Below are 16,994 nucleotides of genomic sequence, written 5' to 3'. Positions count from 1 at the left end.
GGGAAGTAGGGTGGGGGCATCCATATGGCCAGCGTCACTCTGCGCACCCATGAACCACGGAGGGCAGTCAGTGGGGTGCACAACAAAGATGGCTATCTTGCAGACCGCAGCAGTGGCATCCGTGTCTGGCCACTCCACCACTCCCTGGTCACCCCCCCCCCCCCCCCCCCCCCCGTCACCATCCACTATTCCCCACTCCCCACCCACCCACCCCAGCACCCCCGCTGATCATGGAAGACATCCCCCTGTCCCCCGTCCAGCTATGCCAGCGGCAGGACCGGCAGCACACAGATGTGTCTTTGGGAACCTGACCTACCTTTTCTCCCTCCCTCAGTGAAACTCGCCATCGGTAAGCCCTCCTGTCGAAGGCGGAGCATCACGGGTGCCCCGGACAATACCGGGTCAGGCCCTTTGATGATATGCCAATGACACTTAGTACTCGCGGAGTAGAATACATTGACACATTTGTCGAGTCCCTGGAGCCTGGCATCTGTCAGGCTTCTGGCGGAAGCCACGATTTTCACCTCACGCATGATTCTCCACCCAATGGCGTTTCCCAATTCTGGCATCTCTGGACGGAGAATCCCGGGTATGACACATGGTGAGATCTTGGGTGAGAATGGTGATGGGGAGATGGTTGACTGACTTGCTATAGGGACATTACTATGCATTAGGGGCTCCCTTGGTTGACCCATGCAAACCACCCTCTAGGAGATAGCCCTCTCTTTCACGTACCTAGTTAGCTCCATCTCACTCTGCTCAGTGGCTGACATAACCCGCATGTTCAGCAGTCCCGCTCCCGACGGGGACAGATAATGGACACTGTGAAACACTTGGACACGACGCCTTCCAAACCCATGACTACTATCATCTCAAAGGACAGAGCAGCAGATACCTGGGAACAACCACCTGGAGGTTTCCCTCCAAATCACTCACCACCCTGACTTGGAAATATATCGCCGTTCCTTCACAGTCGCTGGGGCAAAATCCTAGAACTCCCTCCCGAACAGCATAGTGGGTGTACCTACACCTCAGGGACTGCAGTGGTTAAAGAAAGCAACTCACCACCACATTCTGAAGTGTGACTAGGGGTGGGCAATAAATGCTGGCCTAACCAGTGACACCCACATCCCGTAAATGAATCTAAGGAGGTTGTTCATCTTTTTTTGGCACTGAAGACCCGTCCACCTGGTGAGGCCCATGGCGCACATGGCCTCTGCCACCACCGCCTGGGTCCAGTTTATGTCTGCGGGTGATAGCCTCCTGCCCACCCTGGGAAAGAGGGTGTTCCGCCTCCTCCACTGCATCCTGCGTCCACTCAAGCTCCATGTCCGCGAACCGTGGGGCACCCTTTCTGAGGGTCACCTGCTTGGCTGAAATGAGAGTGTGGGGGGAGTGATGTACTTTTCAGCAGCTCTATAATGTCCAGCTCTGCCAATCTTGGCCCCAGCGAATCCGACACTGGCACTAATGAGAATGGCACTAGTTTCACATGGCTAGAGTGCTGGTCCATTAGCACGTCCTGAAATGCTCCACAAATAGTGCTCCCAATGAGAAAGTGAAGCTCATGCAATTCAGTCCCGGCGTCAACACTTAATCTCACAAATGGTGAATCGTACCCAATGTTTTCCTGGTGCATTCCCCATGGTAGCACCTCAACCAACCTGACTCCACTTGCCAACAAATCAGCACCCTTTTTTCATGCAGTATTAATTGCTGTTCTGTTTGAAATTTGGTATTCATGTAATTGTCCTGATGAGTGTGAAACGAAAAGCTTTTACAGCATGCATGTTTCTCCTTTCAGAAGTTCTTTAAACATATAGATATGCAAATTAGGAGTAGGAGTAGGCCATTCTACCACTCGGGTCTGCGCCACTATCCGATAAGATTATGACTGATCTGTGTGTAGCCTCAACACCACATTCCCACCTCTCCCGATATCGTTTGACAAGAATCTATCTACCCCTAAAAAATATTCAAATACCGTGCCTCTAACACTCTGGGAAAGAGAGTTCCACAGACTCATGATGTTCTGAGAGAAAATGAATACTCCTCATCTCGGTCTTAATAGAAGACCACTTATTCTTAAATTCTATCCCCTAGTTCTGGTCTCTCCTACATGGGGAAACATCCACTCTGCGATTCTCCCACCATTTTTTGTGGGATTCAGTGGTGATCCATGCGGCGCCGGTGCTAGCCCCTCACCAGTAGCAGAATTGGTGCAGGTGTGGCACCAATTTTTCTGACGTGAAAGTCCACAGATTCTCAGTTGGCGTCACCACATAGACTCAGAAACGGAGAATCCGGCCCATGGTACTTGAGTTCTGGAAAGACGTTTCACAGACTAATCAAGGAACAATCTGTCATTGATGCTCTGAACATCCGATGCTCAACTAAGATTGATCTGGGCAGCACGGTAGCATGGTGGTTAGCATAAATGCTTCACAGCTCCAGGGTCCCAGGTTCGATTCCCGGCTGGGTCACTGTCTGTGTGGAGTCTGCACGTCCTCCCCGTGTGTGCGTGGGTTTCCTCCGGGTGCTCCGGTTTCATCCCACAGTCCAAAGATGTGCGGGTTAGGTGGATTGGCCATGCTAAATTGCCCGTAGTGTCCTAAAAAATGTAAGGTTAAGGGGGGGGTTGTTGGGTTACGGGTATAGGGTGGATACGTGGGTTTGAGTAGGGTGATCATGGCTCGGCACAACATCGAGGGCCGAAGGGCCTATTCTGTGCTGCACTGTTCTATGTTCTATGATCTCAGCATGTCCATGCAAAATAACAACTTTGGGTTTCACCAGTGACCAGATGCTTAACTGGACTAAAGCTATCAACAGTATGGCTAATAGGCCGTGACAGAAGCAGAGTTTTCTGCAACGTGTGGCTCATCCACTGATCCCTTGAAACCTCTGCTAGCTACAAGACTAAAGTCAGAATTGTAATGGAATAATTAGCACTCTTCTGGATGGGTGAAGCCGCAATATCACTTGAGAAACCAAACACAACACAGGACAAACGAGGTCTTCATCAGTTTCCCTAACCCTAGACTCGGGCAGCTCGGTAGCATTGTGGATAGCACAATCGCCTCACAGCTCCATGGTCCCAGGTTCGATTCCGGCTTGGGTCACTGTCTGTGCGGAGTCTGCACATCCTCCCCGTGTGTGCGTGGGTTTCCTCCGGGTGCTCCGGTTTCCTCCCACAGTCCAAAGATGTGCGGGTTAGGTGGATTGGCCATGATAAATCGCCCTTCGTGTCCAAAATTGCCTTTAGTGTTGGGTGGGGTTACTGGGTTATGGGGATAGGGTGAAGGTGTTAACCTTGGGTAGGGTGCTCTTTCCAGGAGCCGGTGCAGACTCAATGGGCCGAATGGCCTCCTTCTGCACTGTAAATGATCTAACATCCTTCCTGACACTAACACACTTTGACTGCAGTATCCATGATCTTATACAATCTGCTGCATCAACTAACTAAGGCTACTTGGACAGCACAACAAAAAATTATATTTATATAGCACCTCTAATATAATCATAGAATCATAGAATTTACAGTGCAGAAGGAGGCCATTTGGCCCGTCGAGTCTGCACTGTCCCTTGGAAAGAGCACCCTACTTAAGCCACATTCCACCCTATCCCAGTAACCCCACCTAACCTTTTGGACACGAAGGGGCAATTTTAGCAAGGCCAATCCACCTAACCTGCATATCTTTGGACTGTGGGACCCAGAGGAAACCCACGCAGACACTGGGAGAACGTACAAACTCCTCATAGACAATCACCCAAGGCCGGAATTGAACCGGGTCCTTGGAGCTATGAGGCAGCAGTGCTAACCCCTGTGTCACCATGCTATAATGAAACATCCCAAGGCACTCCACAGCATTCAAAAACTGAGAATGAAACAAAGCCTCATAAGGAGATATTAGGTCAGATGACAAAGGTTTGGTCAAAGTGATAGGTTTTATAAAATGTTTTAATGGAGGAAATCAAGTCAAGAGACGTTTAGGGAGGAAATTCCAGGGTTCGGAGCCTAAAGGCTATAGGCTCCATTACCAATGGTAGAGCAATTATCATTGGAAATGCACGAGAGGCCAGAATTAAAGGAGTGCAGATATCTCAGATGTTTGAGGGGTTAGAGGAGATTACAGAGACGGAGAAAGGATTTTGAGGCCATGGAAGGATTTTAAAACAAGGATGGGAATAGAACATAGAACATAGAACAGTACAGCACAGAACAGGCCCTTCGGCCCTCAATGTTGTGCCGAGCAATGATCACCCTACTCAAACCCAGGTATCCACCCTATACCCGTAACCCAACAACCCCCCTTAACCTTACTTTTAAGGACACTACGGGCAATTTAGCATGGCCAATCCACCTAACCCGCACATCTTTGGACTGTGGGAGGAAACCGGAGTGCCCGGAGGAAACCCACGCACACACGGGGAGGACGTGCAGACTCCGCACAGACAGTGACCCAGCCAGGAACCGAACCTGGGACCCTGGAGCTGTGAAGCATTTATGCTAACCACCATGCTACCGTGCTGCCCACTAATATTAAAATCAAGACATGTTTTGACCTGAAGGTAGTGTAATTCAACAAGCACAAGGGTGATAAGTTAATGGGACTTGCCTCAAGTTACGACATGGGCAGCTGAGTTCTGGTTGAGCTTAAATTTATAAAGAATAAAATGTGGGAAACCAGTCAGTAGTGCGTTGGAATTGTGTAGTCTAGAGATAATGAAGGCATAAATGAGGGTCTCAGCAGCTGATCTGAGATGGGCAAAGTCCTGCAATATTTCGGAGATGGAAATAGGCAGATATAGTGATGGGGCAACAAAGAGATTGAGAGCCCATTTTAGGATCAAGTGTGGCAAAACGACTGGCTCAATCCCAGGCTGTTGCTTAAGGGGAGTAATGATGTTGGTAGCTAGGGAACTGAGTTTGATGCGGGGCCTAAAAATAATGGTTTCAGTTTTCCTCGTGCAATCTCTTCTGCCAAAAAGGACACGAGCCAGAATGTCATGAGAAAGCAAAGATCTTCAAGATTTCCTCCGAATCACACAAGATCCTTATTTGCAAATATATCACCAATTCATCATGGTTTTGGGGTCAATATTCTGAAATTTCTATCTAACACGAGCTCAAGGATTGCAGCTGCTCAAGGAGGAGACCTACTAGAGCTGCCTTGGGATGTGAGAAATGGATAATACATATGGCTTTGTCAGTTATGCCTACGTCCCATGAAGATCTTTTTGTTAAATTCTTGCTCTTGGGTTTTAAATAAATTTGTATACCCTCTTTTTTCTGAATAGTAGCAGCCAAAAGATTGGCTGGTTTAACTCAGTTGGCTGGACGGCTGGTTCATGATGCAGGGTGAGGCCGGCAGTGCGGGTTCATATTCCGTACCGGCTGAGGTTATCCATGAAGGCCCCGCCTTCTCAACCTTGTCCCTCGCCTGAGGTGTGGTGATCCTCAGGTTAAATCACCACCAGGTCAGCTCTCCTCCTCAAACGGGAAAGCAGCCTCTGGTCATCTGGGATAATGGTGACTACTTACATTATTATTTTAAGGTAACTTTAAAATTGAATTACAATAATTTAACAACAGCTGTTTCAGACATATTTTCTGACATAGTATCCTGAAAAAGATATTTAAAAATAGCCGACCTGCACATAATGATCTAACTGTGTTGCTATGTTCCAGTTTAACTATCAAAAGTCAAAATGCAAATTGAATTGCTTTTGTTATGACACCTATCGTTGTGGAGAGTGTGTAGAGGATCTAATATTTATGGTTGCAAACTACTGACCTCGGAGACTGTATTATTCACAAAGAGAGATAGGCACCGTGTTTCTTTATTATATTAAAAATTATTTAAAGTATGTGATTTGTCTGTCTTATATTTTCCTGCACATGACATTGAAGAAATGGTTGTTGTACAAGATACTCAGTAGATTTAAAATGTATTTTCAATATGTTAATGCTTTATTACCAATTGCATATTTGTTAAACATTATTTCTAGCATTGTGACATTTGATAAAGAAACTTTTTCAGATATTATGTGACAAAATATGAAAATTATGAAAATTACAGAGAACACTAAGTAATTAGGCTTAAGACAAGCTAGCATGCTGACTGATATTGGAAACATGTGCTGTTTATTGTCATGGTATGTAAGCACAAAAAAGTTATACGTGCTTCTTATTACTGTCCTAAAATTAATTCCTAAATTACATGTTTTTATACAGTGCGTTTTGTATCTGTGGTCGTTGAAAATTCTGTATCCAAAGACACTGTTTTTACTCCGTGGAAACCATGAGTGCAGACATTTGACAGAATATTTCACTTTCAAACAAGAATGTAAGTAACTCTATACCCCAACTAATGTTTTAGCTAAAGTTTAAACCTATTAAATTGAAGGCAACTTATTAACCTGGTTAAGAAATAGATTGAAGGGCAGGAGACAGAGGGTAGGAATAATGGGAAGGATTTCTATTGACAGGAGTCACTAGTGCTGCCTTACAGGGACCTGTGTTCAGCCAAACTGTTCGCCTATTTATAATGAGGTAGATGATGGGACAGAAAGATATATGTCCAAATTTGCCAGTGACACAAAGATAGGTGGTGTTGAGTCATAGAATAATCACAGCACAGAACAAGACTGTTTGGCCTGTTGCATACATGTGGCTCTCTGCGAGAGCAAATTGGCTGGTCCCACTCCCTCGCTTTTTCTCTGTAGCCCTGTAAATTTAGAAAAGTATAGAAACAGTAAGCATTGTAAACAATGTCACTGGAAGCACTAAATTATAAAGAGGTGTTGATAGATTAAATTATTTGGCAATACTGTAACAAATGAATTTCAATGTAGACAAATGTGAGGTCATCTACTTTGAACCTAAAAAGGATAGAACAAGGTAGTTTCTTATTGGTGAAAAGTTAAGAGTGAAAGTCCAAAGAGACTTGTTATAGATCATTAAAATGTCATGAGCAGTTGCAGTAAATAATCAAAAAGGCTATATTTAGGGACTAGAATGTGAGAGGGGTAGATATAATGCTTTAAAACATTGGGCGTGATCTACCCAAATGGGGACAGAGTCCCATAGTGCAAAATTAGCCAGGTGTTTCCCAGCGTTCAAAGTGCCAAGAAATACCCTGCTGGCTAACGTCCATCCAGGTAGATCGGGGGTCTCAGCAGGGAACTCCTTAACCTTGTTTTCTACACTGAGGAGCTCCGCTCGCCGGGGTGGCGTCACAATCTCTCAAGCCTCTGACATGACCCCTGAACCCCCTCCCCCAAGCCCCAACTCACCATAAGAAGATCCCCTGGTCCCCTCACACTCCACGCAGAGAACACCCTGGCCCGATCACCGTGGTGTTAAAATTGCCAGTTTTGCACCTCGACAGTGACAGCCTGGCACCCTGGCAAAGCCCCTGCCATCTGGGCACCTTGGGAGTGCCAGGCTGGTACACAGGTGGCACCAGCAGTGCCAGTGTACCACCCTGCCCAGAGGGCATGCACCTGGGGCCTCCACTCCCCTGGGAGACCCCCATGAGTGCCGTTCCATCTGGTCCCCATCTGTGGAGACCAGCACTGAATGCACTCGCCCGACATCTCCAAGGTGAGGAAGATAGATCCCACGCCTTTGGTAGATCTCAGGAACGCATATTAGAGTGAGACTAGCTGATTCACACTATTATGAAGATTTGCCAGAAAGTGCACCCAGGTCAAAGGCTGTGACACGAGGTAAAGCTGTAGTTAGACCGTAACCAGTACACTGTGAGCAGTTCTGGGCACCACACCTTAGAAATGGTCTATTGGCCTTGGATGAAGTGCAGTTTAGGTTTGCCTGAATAACTCCAAGGCTTAAATTATGAGGAGAATTTACACAAACTAGGGATGATTTGATTGAATTTGATTGAATATTTTGTGAGGGCCACGAAGAATCCAGCACGATTTTTCAGGATACAAAGAATAACATTTATTTACAATAACATATTAGCAGCGGCGGCAGCGGCGGCAGCGGCGGCAGCGGCAGCAGCAGCAGCAGCAGCAACTTCCCTTGTTGCTCACTCCTCTCTCTCTCTGGTTCCAAACTGGCCAGCTCTATTTATGCAGGGAGTCTGCTAATAATTTCTCTGCCCCCCTCATTGGGGAAGCTCATACTCCCACAGGATTGTGGATTGTCATTAGTCCCCAGCCAATGGTAAGCAGGCAGGTTATAACAGGGTACATGGAGAGAAACTATTTCCCCTGGTGGGGATTCTAGGACAAGAGGAATAGTTCAAACAATACATTCGTCCACTAATAGCAATTGGTGCTAAATCACCTGTTAATTTTATATCTGATATTCATGGAGTTTGCTTAAATAAAGGTATTAAAAGATATGGACCAAAGATGGGTATGAAGTTATGTACAGATTGCCTCATTGAGAAGTAGAACAAACTCAAGGGCTAAATGCCTGACATGTTCCTCCAACACACTCTCCTAGTTTAACATCTATTTACTGTAAGTTCTATTCAATTTATTCTAAGAAGGTTGATCACTGTATTATTCTGGCCAGCATGTTAAGCGTTAAGGTGTTCTAGTCATTATTTTATTTACTTGGCTTCTCACAGTACATTCTTCAAATGTTTCAAATATAGGAATTATTTGTATTGTCTCTAAAACAAAATTTAATACAGGGACACTGAAACAAACTGATACACAACTGGAAGGTTTCAAGGTAATCTTCTGTCGAAGTATTTGAATGGATTAGGTTGTTGTTCCCAACGGTATGTAATTTATTCGTAGATAACGTTATTGGTGTACTCATTTTAAGGTAAGAAATTGAGATGGTCCTTGCCATTAATTTACTGCTATATTATTATACTTTAATCTTTTTATGTCAGACCAGTTTTTGGGATCAGACATATTTATTCAACAGTGACATGGTGAAAGATAATAAACAATAATTATTTTGTTGCTTAAAGTAATTAAAAAGCTTTTAGTCATATATGTGTAACCCATCATGATATCACTATAAGTTGTACCACAGGTTAGCAAGACATTAAAAAGCAAAACAAGCACTAGGTTTTATTTCCAAAATTAAAAAGTAAAGATGCTATGGCCGTGTTTTGTGGTGAGATCGGAAAATCACGCGAGAAGGCCCGAGGTGTGTTTCCCGGTCATGGCAGCACAGACTGAAGGTGCACACAAACGCATGCCTCAGGAGGAGGAGGGGGTGACGAAAACAGCCAGGCAAAGAGAAAAACATGCCAAAAGTGAGCAGCTTTCTGAAGCTGAGACAGTTTAACCTGAGCTCAATTGACATATTTGGAGACTGGCTAGTCAAACTATTGTGCCACTGAAGCAGCACCAATTCTTTAGAGTTAACCCCTCGGGTGCAGACTTCAAAATCATATGAGTGCTAAGGTGCTGCAGTATCATTGGGCCACTAGGCAAACTTCATGATCCCCTTGACAAAGGTGAACATGGAACACTGATGGGTGGATCCACTCCTAACCCCTCACGATTCAAGCAAACCACAAAGCCTTGGAGTGCAGGTTAGGACATTGCCTGCACCTGAAATGAGAGTTCAGGATACAGTTGAGTGGTAAAGGCTATCACCACTTTGTTACTTGGTATGGGGAAGTGGTGGCTGGAGTTTTGGTCAACTGTCATGCGAAACACTGGGCATCTATATATTGGTTAAATCTCCCCGACATGCATAAAGGGGCCTTACAGCTGCAGGCGAAGACATGGCCAAGAGTGGTCATTCAGAGAAAATTCCTGACCCTCATATCTGCAATATCAAAGGAGACCAGCAGGAAGATGGAGCCTAGTGATCTCACTGTCTGCTTCATTGCTTATAGGCAGGAGAGAAGAAGCAGAAGAATGAGACAGAGGTGCGTGGCTCATCAAAGGGAGGAACAGAACCCTCAAGACCAAGAATTGGCAGGGCCTCTTTCACACACAGAGGATGAACCCCAGGGAGCAGTTGTTTGTGGCCGCATCACTAGATCCAGGGTCTATAGATGTCGCATATGTTGTCTGCAGTGGAGCGAGGAACCGGTGACATCGACAACTGTACATGTCAATGGAACTGGTCAAGCAGATATCGTACCATCTGCAGGACTTTGAGGCCACCCACTGCCTGTGACAATGAAAGTGATCGCCACGTTCAAATTCTACAGCAGTGGCTCCTTCCAGGGCTGAGCTAGGGATCTCGCAAGCTTCCACCCACAAATGTATCCAAGAAGTCACCAGTGCCATTTTTGGCAAGGCACACAACTTTGTCAACTTCAACAGAGATCAGGCGAATCAGGAAGCAAGAGTGCTGGGATTTGCTGAGATTTCCATATTGCCACAGGTGTAGGGTACCATTGATTGCATTCTCATGGTTCTTAAATCTCCTTAGCACCAAGTCATTCAGTATGTGAACCACAAAGGCTTCCACTCTCTCAATGTTCAGCTGGTCTGAGACCATAACAGATGGATCACGCAGCTTTGCACAGGATACCCAGGAAACGTCCATGACTTATAGATGCTCAGCAGGTCTCCGATTCCTGACATCTTCCAGGGACAACACAATCTGAAGGGATGGATCCACAGGACAAGGGCTACCTAAAAGGACATGACTGATGACATTCACATGGCAGCCTCAGACTCCTGCTGAGAGAAGATGCAAGGAGGCTTTTGTCACCATCTGACGTTTGGTGGAGCACACCATTGGCATCCTGCAAATGAGGCCCTCGCGCCTCGACAGATCCGGAGGAGCATTCAAGAAGAATCTCCAAAGGGTGTCGCTGAACATTGTGGCTTGCTGTGCAGTACACAGTTTGGCAATGCAATGGTGGGAGAAGCTGAATGATTAGGGGATGAATGAACTTCACGTCTCCTCTGATGAGGAGAAAGTGGAAGGGTGTAATGATGATGGCGAAGTGAAAGGCAAGGATGTAGGTGAAGAGGCCAATGTGCTGGAAGATGAGGCAGGCATGCTGGTGAGGCCCTTATTGCCACAACATTCCAGGAGGATGATGACAAAATGCAGTGAGGTCATCCCTGACACCATATTGCAGCTGGGAATGCCTGACTAAGAGTAGCACACAAAGGCTCTGTTGAGAGGGTCATTTTATGGAGACGCTGCTGAGGTACAGCAGGCGCATGGACATTAAACGTATTTGGTCCTTTGGCAGGTTTCAACAGCTCTTTCTTTCAGCACCACACCTTCACCTGTCAGGATGTTGGCGAGATTGGGGGAGTCCCACCTCTAAGGTGCTGAGAACACACAGAGAACATCATGGAAACCTGTGATGCTTTGGTCGGAGATTCTTGAAGCAAACAAACCACATCAAGATGCAGACATCATTGACCTTGACCAAAGTGACTTTGAAATGGGACAATTGCTCAGAATGCCACATTGCACAGAGGAGAGGCCCTGGGCTGCGACACTTGCCTTCAGTTTGTTACATCTTGGTGCATTCCTAACAGTGCACAGTGGAGGTGGAGGCGGCCTGCTGAATGTTACACCCTGTTGTCTGTGGTGATCTTGGTGGGCATTCACTGGTGGGCTGAGATCTGCAAAGCCCCAGCCTGCTCTCCAAGTCCTGCTGTGGAGCACTGCCACCCTGCTTGGCCTCTAGAGCTGGAGTTGCTGGGGTAACAGGAAGATGGGATTTGGAAAGGCGGCACACTCTCAATGTTACCTGGGTGGATGACCCCAGGGTGTGTACGTGTTGATCTCTTTCCTATGGATGCCTGCGGAACCTTGGCTGACACCTTGAGAGGAAGAGGCAGCTGGAGTGAGTTTGAGATGCCCCACCCTCCTTGTGTTGCTACTGATGGATGCCAACAAGTGCCTCAGTGATGGAGTGCAGCTCCTGCACCAGTGCAGGACCGATATCCTGGACCAAGTGGTCTATGGTGCTGCCATCCTCCCGGTGTTGACCTTGGCATGTCGCGCTATCACTTTGGTCTGCAGGTGGATGGATTCCTCCATTGAGCCTTGCATTCTGAGAAGTGCAGCAGACATCCCTTCCTGATGTTCCCAGGATTGTCTTTTCAACATCAGCAACTGAGGCATGACCAAGTCCAGCGACTCTTCATTTGATCAGGATTCAGCAGATTCTTGGCCTCCAGCAATCATCTGAGTGCCTGCACCCTGGGATTTCCCTGCCCCCACCTGTTGTGGATGAGACTGTGTGATGTGCTCACCAGATTGTCGCTCCAAGGCTACTCAGATCTAGGTCAAATGAGGTGTCCATGTGGTGGTGGAGGGTGTATGTGAGCACTGTGAAGGGTCTTCAATGGTCATGCCTGTGGATTCCCCTTCCTTGGTATCCTTGGTGCTGGAGTCAAGGACCTGGCTGATGAACCCACTTGGCTGCCTCCCAGATGTACCTGTGAAAGAAAGGATAGATAACTAGTGCACTGCAGGGGCCTGTGAATCAGGAGATGTCATTCACACCAAGGTTGGCTGTAGGATGCTTCGTTGAGTGCCACTGAGCTCAGTCAGCACATGAATGATCCACTTTCTCACTGGCCAGCTGAATTGCTCTATTTTCAAAGTCTGCCAGGACTTTGATGTCGGCCATTCTTCCATCAGTCTGCCCTTCTGTTGTACGCCAGCGTGTGTGGAGATAGATGGTGAGAGTGTAAGCAGGACTCTTGCCAGGCTAGACGATAAGGATGCCATTGACGGGATGAGGACACAGTCTGCAGGTCAGATGAAGGTGTGCATGGGAAAGTGAGTGCTGCTGGCATTGAGTGAGATCCCTGTGGATGTATGATGGGTTTTTTGAATGCGCGAGTTAAGAGTATTGAGAAGCGGGACTTACCCTGGTAGAACACAAGAGATCACCAATCCTCTTTCGGCACTGGGTGGCTATTCTCCTTTGGAGTGCATTGGCACTCACCACTTCTGCCATCATCTCCCATGCTGGATTGATGCCCTTGCTTACTGGTATTCACCCACTGTGGGGATAGAGGACATTGTGGTGGGCCTCCACTGCATCCAGTAAGTTCTCGATAGAGCGATATCCTAATTTGGAGACAGCATGTCTCCTAGCTTTGCCAACCACCAGTTCCCAGCAGCTTCTGAATTTATGGAGAGTGCTAGCTTTGTGCAGGGGTGGCTTTTAAATATAGTGCCTGGATTACTGAATCTTTGAGGTCATGGTGGGGCGGGAGAATTCAAAGCTGATGATTATAATGGTAGATTTAGGTGAGAAAAGATGGGAGGATGATGGGAGCACAAACACCAGTGTGAACTCGGTCTGCTTCGGTGCTGCATATCCCATGTAACCCTGTAATTGCATAATTTCAGTGTAATTATTTTTGACCCTTCATTACTTACGTGGGATTGTCTGTATATCCTAAAATTGAGTAGTAAATGAAAGCGTCTTGTATATCTCAAAGATAGCATACAAGTTGTAAAGGCGAGGTGCATTGTAGTTTGAAATGCCATGCAGGAAGTGAATCTGACCTGTAAATCGGTGAAGAATGACATAACATGAGAAAGAACATGCTCTAAGATTTTCAAAGATGTTGCTGGAGACCTTGCTGGAGGTGGAAAGTTGCAAAATTGTCCTTTATTCACAATGCCCACAAAATCCTCCAAGCACATGTTCAAAAGACACTTGGAGCAGGTATCCATGAAGGGCAATGCTTGGGGTCAAATCCTGAGGGCCTGGATGTTGTGCCTCAAGAGGTTCCATGATCTCACACAAGTGTACAAAGTCAGTGCATACATATTTGAATGCCATATGCTATCAATTACACCACTAGCCTCAAAAATTGCTCAAAGTACAACAATCCCATCACCCATTATCAGTCAGGATCAGTTCCTAACATCCACATGTTTACCTCCTCCTCATTCATTCAGCACAACTGCAAATCTCACATCCACATTTCGCAGCTTGCATGCACTGCTAACTATTCAACCAAAATAGTCACATCAGCCAAACAGATTCAAGACACTTAAGTGACATGATTCCCTCTGTCTTGCAGGACAAGGTGGTGCATAATAGCAGGAGGAACTAACAGAAAGGGGGATTGGCGTACTTGCATGATCTCACCCCAATGGAGAAAATGCCCAACATTGTGATCATGGTCAACAGTCGCACTGAAACCATTGAAGATGATGACACCCTCATCCCTAACAACCTTCTCACATTCTACCTCCCCTCATCTCACAATATCTTCTGATCGGCAAGCACCTCCTACGTTTCCCTACAATCTCATCACGACTATAACCTTGCGCCTCTCTTCTTTCAGATAATCAAGAGATGCGACCTGTCCAGTCAGACAAGGAACACAGAGAAGAGAGAGATAATGGAGGATGCATCATCATCCTTGATTTAAAAAATTGCAACCACTAGCTCAGATACTGACGCTGCACGTAGTTAGAGGCAAAATTAGAAGTGGGATTTGCATGTGGTGAGACTTTGCATTTGTGTTCACTCAGGAGAAAGATGACGTAGATATAGAAATCAGGGAGGAGCATTGTGATTTACTTGAACAGCTTAACATTGAGAGGGAGGGGGTATTAACAGTTTTAACAGGTCTAAAAGTGGATAAATCCCCTGGGCCAGATGAGATGTATCCCAGGTTACTGTGGGAGGCAAGGGAGGAGATTGTAGCAGCTCTAACAAAACTTTTCAAATCTTCTCTGGCCACAAGAGAGGTGCCAGAGGACTGGAGGACAGCGAATGTGGTGACATTGGTCAAGAAGGGAAGTAGGGATGAATCAGGAAATTACAGGCCAGTGAGTCTAACTTCAGTGGTTGGGAAACTATTGGAAAAAATTCTGAGGGACAGAATTAATCTCCACTTGGAGAGGCATGGATTAATCAAGGATAGTCAGAATGGTTTTGTCAAAGGGAAATCTTGAGCTGGATTCTCCGTTTCAGTGGCTAAGTGCTGTTGCAACACTGTGCAGCCCACGATTTGATTATGCCATTTCAGAGGGAGCGGAGACTCAAAAAAGTGGCATCAAACCAGCACCGCCCCCAATTTGGGCATCGGAAGGTATTCTCTGCCCGATCACCGATTACGATATCAGCATTGTGCAATGGAGAATCCCGCCCATATCTTACAAATTTGCTTGAATTTTTTGAGGAGGTGACTAGGGTCTAGATGAGGAGGGTAGTGTGTTTGATGTTGTCTAGTTGGACTTTAGTAAAACTTTTGACAAGGTCCCACATGGGAGGCTGATGAAGAAAGTAAGAGCCCATGGGATCCAGGGCAATTTTGAAAACTGGATCCAAAATTGGCTTAGTGGTAAGAGGCAGAAGGTGATGATTGAAGGTTGCTTTTGTGACTGGAAGTGTGTTCTGCAGGGACCTGTGCTGGACCCCTTGTTTGCAGTATACATTACTGATCTGGATGTGAATGTAGGAGGTATGATAAGTAAGTTCGAAGATGACAAAAAATTTGGTGGTGGTAAATAGTGAGGGATAGCCTTACAGGACAATATAATAATATTAATAATCCTTATTATCACAAGTAGGCTTACATTAACACTGCAATGGAGTTACTGTGAAAAGCCCCTAGTTGCCTCATTCCTGTGCCTGTTTAGGTACACAGAGGGAGAATTCAGAATGTCCACATTACCTAACAGCACGTCTTTCGGGACTTGTGGGACGAAATCGGAGCACCCGGAGGAAACCCACGCAGACATGGGGAGAACGTGCAGACTCCGCACAGACAGTGGCCCAAGCCGGGAATCGAACTGGGATCCTGGAGCTGTGAAGCAACAGTGCTTCCCACTGTGCTGCAGTGATATAGACGGACTGGTGAGATGGGCTGAAGAATGGCAAATGGAATTTAACCATGAAAAGTGTGAGGTAATGAATTTTGGAAGGACTAACAAGGTAAGGGAATATACAATGAATGGCCGGACCTTAGGAAGTGCAGAAGGTCAAAGGGACCTGGTGTGCATGTTCACAGATCTCAGAAGACAGCAGTGCATGTTGTTAAGGTGGTTAAAAAGGCCCATGGGATTCTTGCCTTTATTAACCGAGACATTACATATAAGAGCAATGAAGCTGTACACAGTGTTGGTTAGGCCCCAGCTGGAGTAGTGTTTGCAGTTCGGGCAACCACACTATAGAAAGGAAGTGATTGCACTGAAGAGGTTTCATAAGAGATTCACCAGGACGTTTCCTGGAATGGACCATTTCAACTATCAAGTGACTGGATAGACTGGGCTTGTTTTTGGTGGAGCAGAGAAGGCTGAGAGAGACCTGATTCAGGTGTATAAAATTATGAGGGACATACATATGGTGGACAGGTAGGTACTTTTTCCCCTCAGTGGAGGGGTCAATAACAGGGGGCATAGATTTAAGGTAATGGGCAGGAGGTTTAGAGGAGATGTGACGAAAAACCTTTTCACCCAGACGATGGTGGGAATCTGGAACTCACTGCCTGAAAAGGTGGTAGAGGCAGGAACCCTCACAACTTTTAAGAAGTATTTTGATGAGCACTTGAAATACCGTTGCTTACAGGGCTACAGACCAAATGCTGGTCAATGGGATTAGAATAGTTAGGTGTTTGATGGTTGGCGCCGATGCGAGGGTCCAAAAGGCTTGCTTCCGTGATATTAAATTCTATAACTCTATGGCTCTAGTCGGCTGCAGCCAGGACTGGAATCAAGGGCAGCACACGTGCTGGCTCACTGGAGGGTAAAGTTGCACATGGGTTCAAATGAAGAAGATTCCACTGACACTTGGCGGCATAGCCAAAAAGGCTGATGGGTATGCACATAAAAATACTTGGTCCATTGAAGAAAGCATGTAGTCACACCAAGGAGTATGGATGAGTCCAACGCCAACCTAGCATAATGATTTGTGCAGAAACTAGAGATCCTCTTCAGTGTGGTGGCTAGGCTCCATCATCGCACTTGAAGTTCCAACTGTGATGCAGTGTCTGATGGTCAACTGTCTCAGCTTCCATGGTGGCATATCCACCTTCCACAAGAAGCCTGATTGCTTCATTGGAAACTCAGACTGAAGTTATGAAAGGTT

At 46.3% G+C, this 16,994-nt stretch overlaps 1 protein-coding gene across 6 annotated transcripts in view; it reads left to right on the top strand.

Moving 5' to 3' along the window:
* LOC119965217 (serine/threonine-protein phosphatase 2B catalytic subunit alpha isoform-like) overlaps nucleotides 1–16,994 on the top strand; it is a 532,569-nt gene that overhangs the window by 375,391 nt on the left and 140,184 nt on the right. For all 6 annotated transcript variants that reach the window (XM_038795661.1, XM_038795660.1, XM_038795665.1 and 3 more), the window contains one exon: nucleotides 6,239–6,350. In XM_038795661.1, coding sequence (XP_038651589.1) covers nucleotides 6,239–6,350 — 112 coding nt within the window. The remainder of the gene's footprint in view (nucleotides 1–6,238; nucleotides 6,351–16,994) is intronic.

This window comes from Scyliorhinus canicula, chromosome 4, assembly GCF_902713615.1.
Source record: "Scyliorhinus canicula chromosome 4, sScyCan1.1, whole genome shotgun sequence".
Lineage (NCBI taxonomy): Eukaryota > Metazoa > Chordata > Chondrichthyes > Carcharhiniformes > Scyliorhinidae > Scyliorhinus > Scyliorhinus canicula.
Note: the sequence above shows the minus strand (reverse complement) of the source record. Positions and strands in the feature narration are given on the sequence as shown.